Below are 17,763 nucleotides of genomic sequence, written 5' to 3'. Positions count from 1 at the left end.
ACAAACAAGATTGTATGGGGTAATTTCTTCATGCAAGTATCAAACAGCAAAATAACATACAAAGTAAAGAAATGTCAAACCTGTAATCTTTGTTCCATTCTTGGGGATAGCAGCAACACCCACTCCAAATTCGTTTTCTCCCATGACTCTGAAGTAATAGAAGGCTCCCTCTTGTAAATCTTCCACTTTGTAGGACAACGCGTGGCAGTTGTTGGTCACACCCACCCATGCCTTTTTGCTGGCTTCACGTTTCTCAACATGGTAGGCCTTCACAGCATCACCTCCATCATTTTCTGGAGCTGCCCATGTAACGGTAGCAGTGTCTTTGGTGACATCCTTTACAACTACATTAAGTGGTGGTCCAGGAGAGTCAAGAACCTTTACAACTATTGGTAATGTTACTGGGTCTCCAATGCCATTCTCTAATGTTACATTGTACTGTCCAGAGTCATTTCTTGTTGCCGTTTCAATTGTTAGTGAAGTGCAGCTGTGATTTGTTTCAATGGTTGCTCTTGCCTTGAGGTCTACTTCCTCCTTGCTCCATTCTACTGATGGTGCAGGTTTTCCCTTATAAGGTACAGTCAGAGTGAATGCGTTGCCATGCTTGACAATCAATGTCTTGCGCATTTCTATGTCAACATCAAACATAGGCTCCACAGTTCTATCCATTGCTGCGATAGGCTCAGAAATTGGACTTTGCTCGCTTTCACCAATCTTGTTTATTGCCTTAACAGCAAACTCATATTCTTCATCTGCTGTAAGTCCAGAGACGGTGAACTCCATGCTCTTTATGTTCTGAATGGCCACTGTCCATTCCTCGTCCTTAAGTTTCTTATACTCCACACAGTATCCAAGGATTGGAGCTCCACCATCTTCTAGTGGCTTGTTCCAAATGATGGAGATTGAACTCTTGGTTGAATCAACAACCTTTGCTTTACTTGGTGGGTCTGGCTCGACCTGTTCATCTTCAGCCCTAAACGATGGGCATGCTTCACTTGGAGGACTCAAACCAGCAGCGTTTTCAGCAAACACGCGGAACACATATTCATATCCTTTTCGTAGTTTAGTTGCTATGGTTGTCAATTCAGTCACAAGCTCTCTGTTCACACGGACCCAGAGTATACCTGCCGTGTCGCGCCTTTCAATTACATATCCAGTAATTTCACTGCCTCCATCTGAAACAGGTTTCTGCCAGACAAGTTTCATCTCCTCACTGGATACCTCCGTGATCTCACAATTTGTGGGAGCAGATGGTTTTGTGAATGGATCAGCCACTTTGACAACCTCACTCTCAAGGGTTTCGCCAAGTCCATACTTATTGACGGCCATGACCCTGAAGATGTATTCATTACCCTTGAGGAGATTTGTGACCTTGAAATGTGTCTTGTTCAGATCTGCATTCACCACGGTCCAAGCAAGACGGCTTGTTTCACGTTTCTCAACAACGTAGTGTGTGATATCTGCGCCGCCTGCTTCTTGAGGAGGACCCCATGCTAAGGTGACATCTTCTGCTGTAATGCCTGTAGTCGCCAGGGGACCAGCGGGAGGTCCTGGCTTATCCAGGATCACAACGTCCACTGGTGTAGATACTGTTCCGGCAACATTTTGCAGAGTCAAAGTATATTGTCCAGAATCACGCCGTATGCAGTCCTTCACAATTACTGAGGTGCTGGTATCTGTTGCAAGAATCTGAATTCTGGCCCTGAGCTCGATCTCTTTACCATCTTTTTTCCATGATGCTACTGGCAGTGGACGACCAGCGATATCTGCATTGATTTTAAGAACATCTCCGGCTTTCACAACTACAACAGCTCTGTACTTCACGTCCATCATGATACGTGGTGGATCCACATCATCCTTGACTGTGATTGAACCAGTGGAGTCAGATGGGTCACTGAAGCATCCAGCAGCATTCTTTGCAATGACACGGAAGTCATACTGCTGGTCCTTGGTAAGGCCTGTGACGTCATAGTAGGTTTCCACCACGTTGGTGAAGTTACACCTCATCCAGCGGCCTTCTGGGAGATCTCTGCGTTCAATAATGTAACCAGTAACCTTGGCTCCACCATCGTACTCTGGCTTCGTCCAAGCGAGGGATACCGATGTTCTTGTGATAGCTGTCACTGTTGGCTCGCCAGGTGGATCGCATGGATCTCTTGCAGAAACAGCCTCACTAGCTTTGCTGCATTTTCCAATTCCAGCAATGTTTTCAGCATAAACGCGGTATTCATACCCCATGCCCTCTTCAATGCCAGTCACTTTGTATTCTGTATCTTTGATGAGACCTCTGTTCATCTTGTTCCAGATGATGCTGGTTCTCTCCTTTCGCTCCAAATGATATCCAAGAACTGTGCTGCCCCCGTCGTTGACTGGCTCATTCCATGTGACAAGCATGTAAATCTTGGTTGCATGTACCACTTTAGGAGTCGATGGTGGGCCAGGTAGCTTGAAGTTATACTGGGCTGTAATTCCACGGGAATCTGTATGTTGACTCTTTCCATAACGATTTACAGCATAGATACGGAACTGGTATTCAGCACCCTTTGTCAATCGGGAGGCTTTAATTGCTGTTGTTGCAACATTTGCTGAGACCATTTGCCAATCTGTTGCGTTTGTATCTCTCTTCTCTACAATGTAGTTGTTGATGCAGCAACCACCATCATACTCTGGTGGAGCCCATGACAATGAAATACTGTCTGAAGTTACAGCAGTTGGTTTGATAGCAGTTGGTGGACCAGGTTTGTCAAGGACAATAATTCCAATCTCTGCTATTTTCAATCCACCTGGGTTTGCGGCAGTGATTTCATATTTTCCGACATGTTCTCTGCCCGCTTCCTTTATGATAATTTTGGATGAGGTCTTGGTATTCAGAATTGTCAATGAGCTTGTTTGCTTCAAAGGAAGGCCATGATGTTTCCATGCAATAACAGGTTTAGGTCGGCCCCTAACTGGGATTTCAACTGTAAGATCACCTCCAGCCTTCACACTGTAAGTGTTGAATAACACCTCAATTGAGGGTTCAATAGCAATATCTTTTGTTGTCACAGGTAGACCAAGTTCCTTTGGTACACTCTTTCCCTTCTCATTGATTGCAATGACTCTGAATGAATATGCGTCACCTGCTACTAGGTTTGCAATAGTTGTTTCCAGGATTTTGACTGTGCATGAAGGATTCCACTTCTGGGTACCCTTGTCATCCTTACCTTGCACCTCAACGTTGTAGCACATTACTTTGCTTCCACCATCATGAGCTGGCTTTTCCCAGGCAAGTGATACACTGTTTTTCGTGAGATCTGTAACTCTGACATTTCGTGGTGGCATAGGCACTTCAGAAACTTTAATTGGGTTTTTGGTTTCAGCCATCAACCCAATGCCATACTCATTTACAGCACATACACGGAAGTAGAAAATGCATCCCTCTGGCAACTCATCAATCTTGAAGGAATTAGATAAGCAGTTAGTTGTCACGGCAGTGTAAGCCTTTCTGGTGGATTCTCGCTTCTCCACAATGTAATTGGTTATTTTTGATCCACCGTCTGTGAGCGGTGTTTCCCAAACAAGATTTACAGAATCTTTTTTAATATCTTTGACTGCAAAGGCCTGTGGAGCACTTGGTGTGTCCAACACTCTGACGTTGATAAGTGCAGATTTTTCACCAGTGTTATTCTCAAGGTTCAATGTGTATTTGCCACTGTCGAATCGGTTTACATTGTCAATTACAAGCATAGTATATGAGCTTGTGGATTCTATCATGACACGTTCTGTCAGCTCGCCGTCCAACTTTGCCCATTTAACTTCAGGTTCCGGTCTTCCTCTGATTGTGACAAACAGACGCAGAGATCCACCTGCACGGACAGAGACAACCTTCCTGAGGTTGGCATCCAGTTCAATCTCAGGTGCCTCAACTCTTTCTGCAGCAATCACAGTGCCATGTATATCTGCAGGCTCACCAACTCCCTCTGAATTGATAGCACAGACACGGAATTTGTATTCTAGTCCTGCTTTCAAGTCCTTAATAGTGAGGTGTGTCGCCTGGATGCCAGTTGGAGGTGTACAAATGGTCCATTCATACTCCTTAGGAGGTTCTTTCACCTCTTCTACTGCTGCTGTTTCCATTTCCTCCTCTTCTTCCAAATACTCTTCTTCTGCTGCTGCTGCTTCTTTCCTTTTCTTTTCCTCTTCCATTGCTTTCCTCTCCTCATCTGTCACCTCTCTCATTTCAACAATGTACCCTTTGATGTATGCTCCACCGTCAGAAGCGGGTTTGCCCCAAGTCAAGGACACAGTCGAGCTGGTGTGATCTGTCACCTTAGGATGGTGTGGTGGTCCAGGTGCTGTTGTAGCATTGCATGCTCTGTAGAACAGGGAGAGTTCGCTCAGATCTCCCACTCCAGCTTCATTCTCTGCAGAAACACGATATTCATAGAAATGACCATCCAAAAGCCCAGTGACTTTGAAGTGTAGATCAGTCAATGGCTGCCGGTTGCATTTGGTCCACCTTACACCATCCTTGTCACGTTTCTCAAGATGGTAGCAGTCGATTTCTGCTCCACCATTGTTCTCTGGCTTTGACCATGATAGGACCATAGAATCCTTTGTTATTTTACTTGCTTCAGGTGTTCCGGGTGCACTTGGAGGCTTGTATGGATTGCGTGCAGTTACTGCCTCACACTCCAAAGGATCACCAATGCCATATTTGTTCACAGCCCTAACCCTGAAGATATATTCATTCAATTCCAGTAGGTTGATCACTTTGAAATTTGTAGCTTGAATATTTGCGTTAACCACAGTCCAGGATAACCGACTGGTCTCTCTCTTTTCCAGAATATAGTGACTTATAGCTGCACCACCATCCAGAGAGGGATCAGTCCAAGATAGGAAGCATCTGTCGGCAGTCAGTCCAGTGACTCTCAGTGGTCCAGTGGGTGCACCTGGTTTATCAAGGACCTTCACAGTGATTGGGATTGTCTTTACCCCACCGATATTGGTGAGACTGAGGTCATAGTTTCCACTATCTAACCTTGTGCAGTCCTTGATATGCATAGCTGCACGTTTCTGTGTAGTTTTCACTTCAATTCGAAGAGCTTTGTCCATTTGCTTTCCTTCCTTCAACCATAAGACCTCAGGAGCGGGTTTGCCATAGATGTCAGCATCCAAAACTAAGTTGTCCCCAGCATTAACAACAATGACATCCTTGTATTTAGGATCCATTGAGGCTCTTGGTGCTTCAATCTCATCTGTGGCAGTAATGGGTCCAGTGCTGTCAGAAGGCTCACTGAAAATACCAGCGGCATTTCTTGCAATCACTCTGAACTCATATTTTTCATTTTCTGTCAAGCCAGAGATGGCAAATTCTGTCTCAATGACATTTGTGAAGTTGGCTCTCATCCAGCGACCCTCAATGTTGGCTAGATCTCTCCGCTCCACAATATATCCAGTGATCTTACTGCCTCCATCATACAGTGGCTTAGTCCATTGAATCACAATGTGATTCTTGGAGATAACAGTAGCCTCAGGGGTACCTGGTAGATCAACTGGATCTCGAGCAACGAATGATTCTGATATTTTGGATGCTCTGCCAATGCCAACAATGTTTTCAGCATAGACCCTGTATTCATATCCAATGTCCTCCTCAAGATTACATATCTTGAAAGAGGTATCAGCGATGAGGGCTTTGTTGAGTTTCGTCCACATAATGCTGGTTCTTTCTTTAGATTCAAGATGGTATCCAATAACCGTACTACCACCATCATTGACTGGCTCATTCCATTCAATAATCATTTGATCCTTTGTTGCAGATTTGATGTATGGAGTTCCAGGTGGTCCTGGGGATTTGTATGGATATTGCACCACAATTGATTTTGTGTCCAAAGGAGCGCCCTTTCCATATCTATTCTCAGCACAGATTCTGAAACAGTACTCTGCGCCAGTTTTCAGCTTGGTTATTTTGATAGCTGTTCTAGCTAGCTGTGCATTCACACTTTGCCATGCTGTTTGTGTTGTATCTCGTCTTTCCACATTGTAATGCTTTACTTGACATCCGCCTGTGTACTCCGGGGCTCCCCATGAAAGACTGACAGAGTTATTGCTTACTTCAAGGACTTTAATGGGTCCGGTTGGAGGACCAGGTTTGTCAAGGATTGTGATTCCTATGTCTTCAGAGAATAAGCCAGCTGTGTTAGTTGCCATAATGGTATACTTTCCAAAGTCGTCCTTACATGCCTCAGTAATTTTAATGGTAGCAGTTGTTGCTGTGTTTATCACATTCACTCTTGTTGTCATTTTCAATGGCAGACCCTCTTTCTTCCAAACAATTTGGGGTTTCGGCCTACCAAACACTGGGATTTCTACTATCAGATCGTCACCAGCTTTGACGGTGTAGGTGTTGAACATGAGTTTTAAGCTTGGTTCAATAGTCATGTCATTAGCAACAACTGGCATAGCGAGTGCTTTAGGCTCACTCTTTCCCTTCTCATTGTAAGCTACAATACGGATCAGATACTCCTGTCCAGCAGTAAGTCCAGTGACTGTGCCATGACAATCACCCTTTGTGGATGTTGCAACACCCCATTTGTCCCCTCCCTTTTGCTGCATCTCAACTAGGTAACCAGTAATTCTGCTTCCACCATCATGCTCTGGTTTTTCCCATCTGAACGATGCGCTGACTTTAGTAACATCAGTCAAGAAGACCTTTCCGACTGGAAGAGGCACCTCAGAGGCCTTTGTTGCAAGCTTTGTTTCAGTCGACGATCCAACTCCATATTCGTTCTCAGCCATAACTCTGAAGTAATACATAGCCCCCTCAACAAGGTTTTCAACCTTGTAGGTTGTTTGGTTGACCTTGGTTGTTACATTTGCAAAAGCTTTCCTGATTGATTCACGTTTGTCAACAACATAATTCTTGATTTTCGCTCCGCCATCAGTAAGAGGGGCATCCCAAACAAGAGTTATGGAGTCTTTCTTGATCTCTGTCAGTTTGAGATTCAGAGGGGCACCTGGTGTATCTAGCACTTTCACAGTTACAAATTCAGAAACGGTACCACTGCTGTTCTTCACAGTCACATTGTACTTTCCAGAATCACTTCTGTCACAAGAGTCAATGGAAAGCTGAGTATAGTTGAGACCTTTATCAACCACTGCTTTCTCTTGTAATTCTTGTTCTTCTTCCACTTCTTCAACCTTCTTCAGTTTACACCACTTAATCTCTGGCGTTGGTCTGCCTTTGAATGGTACATTGATTCTCACAGATCCTCCAGCACGCACCACAATTCCTTTCCTCAATTCCGAGTCCAGTTGAATTTCTGGATCCTCTACCTTCTCCTCTGGTTTAGATGTTCCAGATACAGCAGCTAGTTCACCAACACCCAGTTTATTGATAGCACAGACCTGGATCATATATTCCTGACCCTCAGTAAGTTTTGTGATTTCAAATTTATTGACCCGCAGGCCTGTTGGTGGTGTGCACATTGTCCATTCCTCCTCCTCAGCTTTGCAAATCTCTACAATGTATCCCTGGATAGGACTGCCACCATCATTGAGAGGCTTTCCCCATGCGACTGTGATTGAGCTCTTTGTGGTATCAATCACATGTGCATGTGTGGGTGCCCCAGGTTTGTACTTGGGATCACTGGCCTTAAAGTATGATGTTGGTAGACTTGGCTCACCAACACCAGCTGCATTTTCAGCAGATACTCTAAACTCATATTCATGATCTGATGTCAGACCTGTTACTCTGAAAGATAGGTCTGTGACCTTTTGCCTGTTGCATTTGGTCCATTTAACTCCAGCTCTGTCTTTCTTCTCAATGATGTAAGTAGTAATGTTACTTCCCCCATCAGTCTCTGGTGCAGAATAGCAGACAGTCATGGAATCCCGGGCAATGTTCGTTACATCATTAACATGTGGTGCACCAGGGACAACAAATGGATTTTTCATTATTACTGCTGAAGACTCCACATGTTCACCAATGCCATAACTGTTGATAGCCATGACACGGAAAATATACTCATTGCCCTCCAGGAGACTAGTTACTTTATACACTGTGGTCTCACAGCTGTTAGAAACCATAGTCCAAGCAAGACGACTGGTTTCACGCCTCTCAATGAGGTAGTGTGTGATGTTGCTGCCTCCATCATGTAGTGGAGCACGCCATGACAGAGTACATTTGTCACAAGCGACTCCAGTGACATGGAGGGAACCTACAGGTGGTCCTGGTCTGTCTAGTACATTCACCATGAATGGAACTGACTCTGATCCAGCAACATTTGTCAGGACAAGTTTGTAATTTCCACCGTCAACTCTGACAGAATCCTTCACAACTATCATTGCGACGCTTTCTGTATTTTTGACCTCCAATCTCATTGTATTCTTTTCAATTTCCACATCATCCTTGAACCACTGGATTGTGGGTACTGGCTTTCCATGTACATCAGCATCAAGTTTGAATGTGTCTCCTGCATTGATAATGATCGTTTTGGTGAACGCAGGATCAATAGAATATCTTGGCGCTTCCACCTCATCGTTTGCTGTTATAGGTCCACTGTTATAAGATGGCTTGCTGAATGTTCCAACTGCATTCTTAGCAATGACTCTGAAGTCATACTGTGCATCAGCAGTTAGTCCAGTAGCAGTAAACCTGGTCTCAATAACGTTGGTAAAGTTTGCCTTCATCCAGCGTCCCTCTGGAAGGTCACGTTTCTCAACAACATAACCAGTAATCACACTTCCTCCATCATATTCTGGCTTTGTCCATTCAATGGTGATGGACTCTTTGTTTACAATGATAGCCTCTGGGGTGCCAGGAGGATCACAAGGATCACGAGCAACACAACCCTCTGAGATTTTGCTGCATCTGCCAATACCAACAATATTTTCAGCATAAACTCTGAATTCATATTCAACAGCCTCCTCTAAGGGACCGGTTTTGTAAATGGTGTCTTTAACGAGTGATTTGTTAAGCTTAGTCCAGAGGATGCTGTTTCTCTCTTTCCTTTCAAGGTGATAGCCTAGAACAGAACTACCTCCATCTGCGACTGGTTCATGCCACTCCACAACCATATATTCCTTGGAGAGAGATGCAATGAATGGAGTGCCAGGTGGGCCAGGTTCTTTGTAAGGGTACTTTATAGTCAAAGGATGTGAGTCCAAACCGTAACTCTTGCCATATCGATTTTGAGCAATGATTCTGAATTGATATTCAGCCCCAGTTTTCAGCCTTTGCACCTTGAGCGTAGTTCTTGCCACGGAGGCAGCAACATTCTCCCAAGTTGTGGTGGTTGTGTCTCTTTTCTGAACAATGTAATTTGAAATCTGGCAGCCACCAGAATGCTTTGGTGGACCCCAAGAAATAGTTGCAGTGTTAATAGTAACTTCATCAAACTTTACAGGTCCACTTGGTGGGCCAGGTTTATCAAGAGCAATGATTTCAATTGTTGCGTTCTTTTCCCCAACTACATTAGTAACATTAATGCCATACATTCCGCCATCTTCTCCTGTAGCCTCTGTGATACTTAGAGTTGTGCTATCTGGTGTGTTAGTGATTTTAACCCTTGAGGTGTGGAGTAGGATTGATCCATCCTTTGTCCATTTAACTGCTGGTTTAGGACGTCCTGCGATCGGGATTTCAACCTTGAAGTCTTTACCAACCCGAACACTGTAATTGCTAAATGCAGGTCTAACATCAGGCTCGATAACAAGGTCCTTTGCTGTCACTGGAAGTGCAAGTTCTCTTGGGTCACTCTTTCCTTTGTCATTGATAGCAAACACTCTGAAAATATATTCTTCACCCGGATTTAGATTGTTGACAACAGACTCCATTGCTCTGACAGTTGCAACACCTGACCATTTCTCAGAGCCTTTAGGTTGTATCTCTAGCAGGTAATGAATGATTCTACTTCCACCATCATGCTCAGGCTTCTCCCAGGCAAGAGAGATGCTTGTCTTGGTTTGGTCAACAACACTCAGTTTTCGTGGGATTTGGGGTACTTCTGAGGCTTTGATGGGATCAACGGTTGCTGTAGGCAAGCCAACACCATGTTCGTTTTCAGCAAGGACTCGGAAATAATAATTGCAACCCTCTTGAAGGTTCTCAACCTTGTATGATAATTTGTGGCAGTTTGTCACCACAGCTGCATAGGCTTTCCTGGTGCTTTCCCGCTTCTCAACAATATAGTTTCTGATTTTAGCTCCTCCATCCAACACAGGGGCATCCCATGTAAGTGTCACTGATTCACCAGTGATATCTTTCACTTTGAGGTTGACTGGGGCACTAGGTGTGTCAAGAACTCTAACGGTAATTAAAGCAGATTTTTCACCACTGGCGTTCTCTGCAGAAACGGTGTATTTTCCACTGTCAAATCTGTTGACATTATCAATCACAAGGGACGTGTAACTACTTGTCACTTCAACTTGTGCATTCTCCTTAATAGGACCTTCATCCTTTCCCCATTTGACTTCAGGTTGAGGTCGCCCTCTGATAGGAATGAACAGTCTGAGGGAACATCCAGCCTTAATGTTCACAACCTTTCTCAGGTCTGGGTCAATGTCCAGATCTGGTTCCTCAATCCTCTCCTCGACAAGAATGATTCCAGAGACATCTGAATGGTCTCCAACACCAAGCTTGTTGACAGCACAAACTCTGAACTTGTACAAATGCATTTCCTCCAATTTTCTAACTTCAAATCTTGTTTGTTTGATGCCACTTGGTGGAGTACAGATTGTCCACACCTCAGCAGGTTCTTCCTCTGTAGCTCCTTCTGCACTTCCTTTTTCTGCGGGTTCTGCCTTGGAAGGTGCTGCGTCTGCAGGTGCAGGTGCTGCTTCGGCGGGTGTTGCCTCAGCAGGTGTTGCCTCAGCTGCTCCTTTTTCAGCGGGTGCTTCCTCTCCCTCAGCAGCTGGTGCCTTAGTGGCCGGTTCCACAACGATGGATTGCTTAGTGAGAGATGCAGGAGATGGCACTTCGCATTTCTCCACAATGTATCCTTGAATCTCACATCCTCCGTCATATATAGGTTTGCCCCATGACAGGAAAACTGAAGTTTTGCTTATGTCAGTTACTTTAGGATTAATTGGTGCACCTGGTCTGAAGATTGGATCCAAAGCCTTGTAGAAAACTGTTGGGGAGCTTGGCTCTCCAACTCCAGAGACATTCTCAGCCAGAACTCTAAATTCATAAATATGACTTTCCATAAGTCCGGTGACTTTGTAGGTTAAGTCAGTAACTGTCTTCCTATTGCATCTGGTCCATCTCACACCCTCCTTATCGTGCTTCTCAATAATGTATCCAATAATATTACTGCCACCATCATATCCAGGAGCCTCCCAGGTAATCACCATTGAATCCTTTTTGACATCGGAAACCTCCAACCTACTTGGTGAATCTGGGGGAACGAATGGATCTTTGACAGTCACAGCAATTGATTCCAGACCCATACTAAGTCCAAATTTGTTTACTGCCTGGACTTTGAAAATGTACTCATTTCCCTCCAAGAGTTTTGTAACCTTCAGATAATTTGACTCACACTTATTATCAACAACAGTCCAAATTAATCTGCTTGTCTCCCTTCTCTCTACAATGTAATGAGTGATTTTACTGCCGCCATCATAGAGTGGGGATTTCCAAGCAAGGCAACATTGATCATTTGTGATGCCAGTGACAGAGATAGGACCTTGTGGTGCCCCAGGTTTATCCAGAACAACCACATTGATCTTCACTGACTTCTCGCCTCCTGGATTTTTTAGAAGTAAAGTGTACTTGCCTCCATCTTCAAGTTTAGCCTCTTTGACAGTCAACAAAGTGGTGCTGTCTGTATTTTTAATGTCTCTGGTGATAGTGTTTGCAAGGGGTGCCTCGTGACCACTCTTCATCCAGAGGATTTCGGGTATTGGACTACCATGAACATCGGCATCGATTTTGAAGCCATCTCCAGCATTAACATAAACAGTTTGTGTGAACTGTGGGTCAATGCTAATACGAGGAGGGTCGATTTCATCTTTAGCAGTAATTGGTCCAGTGCTGTATGAGGGAAGGCTGAAAACACCTGCTGCGTTTCTTGCAATAACACGGAACTCATATTTCTGGTTCTCCACAAGGCTGGTTGCCACATACTCGGTTTCAATGATATTTGTGAAGTTGGTTTTGTTCCAGCGGCCCTCTGGCAACTCTTTCTTCTCTACAATATAGCCGGTGACATTGGCACCACCATCATACTCTGGCTTTGTCCATGTGATTGTTACAGAATCCTTTGTTATCTTAGTAGCCTCAGGATCTCCGGGGGGATCGCAAGGATCCCTAGAAATGTGACCTTCGGAAAGTTTGCTAACTTTTCCAATTCCCACAATGTTTTCAGCGTAAACTCTGAATTCATATTCCTGTCCTGGTTCCAGACCAGTGGTCTTGTAAGATGTATCCTGGATGAGAGACTTATTGAGCTTCACCCAGAGAATACTGTTTCTCTCTTTGCGCTCAAGATGATATCCCAGCACAGTGCTTCCACCATCATTAACAGGCTCATTCCACACAACTACCATGCTATCCTTTGTGGAAGACTGTACAGATGGTGTTCCTGGAGGGCCTGGTAATTTGAATGGATACTCAGCAACAACAGACCCTGAGGTCAGAGATGGGCCCTTTCCATACCTGTTCTGAGCTGTCACCCTGAACTGGTACTCTGAACCGTTTTTCAGCCTCGAAGCTTTAATCGTTGTTCTTGCATGATTTGGAGACACGACCAACCAAGTTTGTGTGGACGTGTCTCTCTTTTCTACAAGGTAGCTGTTAATTGTTGCACCACCATCATACTCTGGAGGAGTCCAGGAGAAAAGCACACTGTCAGTAGTAACAGCCTCAACTTTAATTGGGCCCTTTGGTGGTCCAGGTTTGTCAAGAACAACTACTGAGATGTATAAAGATGTATCCCCAGCGGTGTTTGCGAGTATGATTCGGTACTGACCAACATCTTCTCTGCATGCCTCTTTGATTTGAAGATTGATCAGTTTATCTGATCCTCCAAAGTTAACTCTGGTGGTACGCTTCATAGGTAGATTGTCCTTTATGAATGAAATAGTTGCTCGGGGACGAGCAATAAACGGAATCTGTACTGTCAAATCCTCTCCTGCTAGAACACTGAATGTGTTGAACAACATTTTAGCTGATGGGACAATCACAAGATCTTTAGCAATCACTGGCACACCAATTTGACGTGGATCACTTGTTCCTTTTTCATTTCTTGCTGCTACACGGAACATGTACTCTTCACCTGGTGTCAGTCCAGGGACAACTGCTTCTAATGTTTTGACAATGGAAGACTGGACCCATTTCTCGGCACCTTTGCTCAGCATCTCAATAACATAGCATACCACTCTACTTCCTCCGTCATGCTCTGGTTTCTCCCAAGACAGGGTGGCACTAGTCTTGGTAACATCGGCGAGGGTGATTTTGGCAGGAGGCTGTGGTTTTTCAGAAACTTTAACTGATTCACGGGTTTCAATTGGTAGGCCAATTCCATATTCATTTTCAGCTAAAACTCTGAAGTAGTAGTTACACCCCTCCTGCAGCTGGTCAACTTTCCAGGTGTTCTTATGACAGTTAGAATTTACAGTGGCATATGCTTTCCTTGTTGATTCACGTTTTTCAACAATGTAGTTCTTAATCTTTGCTCCACCGTCATTTATTGGAGCATCCCAGATAAGAGTGACAGATTCTTTAGTGACGCTGTTGATCTTGAGATTTTGCGGGGCGCCTGGGGTATCTAGCACTCTGACATTCACAGCAGCTGTATTGGATCCAGAACTGTTTTCTATTGTGAGCACGTACTTGCCACTGTCAAATCGGTTGACATTTTCCACCACCAGTGATGTGTAAGAAGTTGTGCTTTCAATGGTTGCTCTCGTAATAGGTTCACCATCTTCTTTGGTCCATTTTGCCTCGGGTGATGGTCTTCCTCTGATAGGTACAAAAAGTCTCAATGTGTTACAGGCTCTGATATTCACAACCTTCTTTAGCTCTGCATCCAGGTCAAATTCCGGTGGAAGCAGCCTGTCTTGAGCTCTCGGTGTGCCAGGAATAGTTGCTTCCTCTCCAATACCCTCACTGTTTACGGCAGAAACTTGAATCATGTACTCTTTGTCCTCCTCTAAGTTCATAAGGGTAAACGATGTACCCATTAGTCCTCCTGGCGGAGTAACAATTGTCCATTCCTCCTCCCCAGGAATGCAGGTCTCCACAATGTATCCTGTGATTTCAGAACCACCATCATAATTTGGCTTGTTCCATGCAATCGTAATGGACGACTTGTTTGTGTCCACGACTCTTGGGTTGCCTGGAGGGCCTGGTTCGTAGAGGGTGTCAGTAGCCTTGTAGAAAGGACTTGAATTGCTTGGTAAGCTTAATCCAGCTGCATTCTCTGCAAGAATTCTGAATTCATATTCATGTGTTACTAGAAGCCCAGTCACCTTGAACTGCAAGTCTTTTACTTTCTTCTTGTTGCATTTTACCCAGCGAAGACCAATCTTGTCTTTCCTTTCAATATTATAGTTTGTGATTGGAGATCCACCATCATACTCAGGAGCCTTCCACATAAGAATCATTGAATCCTTAGTGATTATTGTTACTTCAGGATCCTTTGGAGGATCTGCTGGCACCCATGGATTGTTTGCAATAGTTGGAGCAGATTCTAGAGGCTCTCCGACTCCATATTTGTTGACTGCCATTACTCTGAATATGTACTCATTTCCTTTGAGTAACTTGTTCACCTTAAATTGGGTATCAGTTAAGCCTGAGGCCGAATTTGTCCATGCAAGCCTGCTTGATTCACGCTTTTCAATCACGTAATGGTCAATCTCTGCACCACCATCATCTGCGGGTGGAGCCCATTCCAAAATACAGTTGTCAGATGTGATATCTGACACCACCAGGGGTCCTCCAGGTGGACCTGGCCTGTCAAGGACTTTGACATTAAAGATATGCTTGGCAAACCCTCCAACATTTGTGGCAGTCAGAACAAATTCACCTCCATCTCTTCTTAACGAGTCTTTGTTAATCAGAGTTGTTGTTAAGTCAGTCATTTTAATTGTCAATTTCATCGTATTTTCAATGTCCTTTCCACCCTTGGTCCACACCATGGATGGTAGTGGTTGGCCTGCAACATCTGCCTCAAGTTTGAAGTTTTCCCCTGCTTTCAGTAGAATCACATCCTTGAATTTGGCATCAACCATGATTCGTGGTTCTACAATATCATCTGTGCAGGTGATGGGATCCGATGGCTCAGATGGTTCACTTACTGAACCAGCTGCATTTTTGGCAAGTACACGGAATTCATAGGCCTCATTCTGAGTTAACCCACTTACAGTGAAAGTGGTCTCAATGATGTTTGTGAAGTTGGCCCTCATCCAACGACCAGCTGGTAAGTCTCTCTTTTCCACTACGTAGCCAGTAATCTTGAACCCACCATCATATTCAGGCTTTGTCCATTGAATTGTTACTATATTCTTGGAAACAAAGATTGGCTCTGGTTGACCTGGTGGATCCACTGGATCAAGGGCTAGCATTGCTTCTGAAGCCTTGCTTGGTTTACCAATTCCCGCCATGTTTTCAGCAGTGACGCGGAATTCATATGCAACTCCATCTTCCAGTCCACTTGATTTGAATTGATTATCTTTCACCGTGGATTTGCTGATCTTTTGCCAAAGGATGCTGCTTCTCTCTTTCCTCTCAATGTGATATCCAATGACTTCACTTCCACCATCAGAAACAGGTTCATTCCAGCCAATTGTCATTGTGTCTTTGGTAAAGGCCACAACCTTTGGAGTACTAGGTGGCCCAGGGGGTTTGAATGGATATGCAGCAACCACTGACTCTGAGATGATTGGTTGACCAGCACCATATCTGTTTTTAGCTTTGACTCTGAACTGGTATTCCGCACCAGTCTTCAGACGAGTAGCTTTAAATATTGTACGGATTACCGATGATGTCAATTCTATCCATGACGTTCCTGTAGTTTCCCTTAATTCAACAATGTAATTGTTGATTGGTACACCTCCATCATTCTCAGGCGTTCCCCAAGAGATGACAGCATAGGTACGGGAGATTTCGTCTATTTTTATTGGTCCCTTTGGAGGTCCAGGGACATCGTGCACTTTTACTATGATGGTATCTGTCACTGAGCCAACTATGTTCTTCCCTGTCATGCCATAATGTCCTGTGTCACTCCTTATGCATTCTGTTATATTCAGGATACTTGTGGTTGCAGTACGTTCAGTGATTATTCTTGGGGTTATCTTGAGGTGCTGACCATCTTTCGTCCATGAAACAGTTGGTTTTGGACGTCCCATAACTGGTATCTCAACTTTAATCTCATCTCCTGCCCTGGCAATGACAATTTTCTGGCATATTCCACGCAGGTCAAATTCTGGCATTGTTATTGTTTCCTTGATAGTAACAGGCTTGCTGTCACAAGGACCACTTCTTCCAGAGTGGTTTACAGCCATGACACGGAATATATACTGTTCATTTTCATTCAGGTTCTTCACTATGAAGTCCATTGTCTTGACAGTTGTCACATGGGACCACTGGTCTCCTCCCTTCTTTTGAGCTTCAAGGACATATCCAGTAACTCTACTACCACCGTCATGTTTTGGCTTTGTCCATGCAAGACTGACAGAGGTCTTGGTGACGTCTGTAGCATAAACGCTCTCAGGGGGTGTTGGTGCTTGAGATGCTCGAATTGGATCTGTAGTCTCAACCGACTCGCCAATTCCGTACTCATTTTCAGCCGACACTCTGAAGTAATATTCTGACCCTTCTGCTAGATCAGGAATTCGAACTGTGCTATTTGGACACACTGATATTATGGTGGAATATGCTTTGCGTGTTGACTCTCTCTTTTCAATTATATAGTTTGTTATCTTTGAACCACCATCGATAAGCGGCAGTTCCCATTGAAGAGTGATGCTCTCTTTGTCGATGTGCTTTGGCTTCAGATTAATTGGTGGTCCAGGTGAATCCAGAACTCTCACATTGACATGAGCAGTCTTCTCTCCTGCAGCATTCGTAAGGATCAAGTTGTATCTTCCTGCATCATTTCTTGTGCAGTCAGGGATGACAAGCATAGTGTATGACTCTGTGCTGTCAATGTTAGCACGTCCTTTGAGTGGTGTGTCTTCGCCCTTCGTCCAAGCTACTTCAGGAGCTGGGCGACCTTTAATGGGCACAAATATGCGGATGGAACATCCCGCCCTGACAACAAGGGTTCTTCTCAGCTCAACATCCAGTTCAAGGTCTGGCTCTTCTTCACGTTCAATAATTTCAACCAGTTCTTCAGTTTGAGCTGGTTCACCAACTCCCTCTGCATTCATTGCACTGACTCTGAAGTGGTATTTTGCTCCCACTTTCAAGTTAGGAACAACAAATTCTGTAATTCTCAGGGGAGCAGTTGGTGTGTCCTTGAACCATTCCTCTTCTCCATCTTTTTTATGCTCAACAAAGTACCCTGTGACTTCAAGCCCACCATCTTCAAGTGGTTTCCCCCAGAAGAATGTTGCAGAAGTCTTTGTTGTATCTGTAATTCTTGGGTTGATTGGAGGTCCAGGTGCATCTAAAATAGTAATAGAAGTGATCGGTATATGATTAAAAGATAACATTAATGCAAATCCCTATATATAATGATTCAATATTACAACAATGACAGAGATTAGATATCTAAAAGTGAGGTAAGTAAAGTGGAATGACTACGTAAATATGACTACATAAAAGCAACGTATATGGAT

The 17,763-nt window shown here is 44.2% G+C and overlaps 1 protein-coding gene across 1 annotated transcript in view; it reads right to left on the bottom strand.

Moving 5' to 3' along the window:
• Nucleotides 1-17,763, bottom strand: part of ttn.1 (titin, tandem duplicate 1) — a 169,639-nt gene that overhangs the window by 32,663 nt on the left and 119,213 nt on the right. Inside the window, exon 169 of the mRNA XM_065018424.1 lies at nt 81-17,591. Within this exon, the coding sequence (XP_064874496.1) occupies nt 81-17,591 (17,511 nt within the window). The remainder of the gene's footprint in view (nt 1-80; nt 17,592-17,763) is intronic.

This window comes from Oncorhynchus nerka, linkage group LG1, assembly GCF_034236695.1.
Source record: "Oncorhynchus nerka isolate Pitt River linkage group LG1, Oner_Uvic_2.0, whole genome shotgun sequence".
Taxonomy (NCBI): Eukaryota; Metazoa; Chordata; class Actinopteri; order Salmoniformes; family Salmonidae; genus Oncorhynchus; species Oncorhynchus nerka.
The sequence above is the reverse complement of the archived record's forward strand: the minus strand, read 5'-3'. Positions and strand labels throughout refer to the sequence as shown.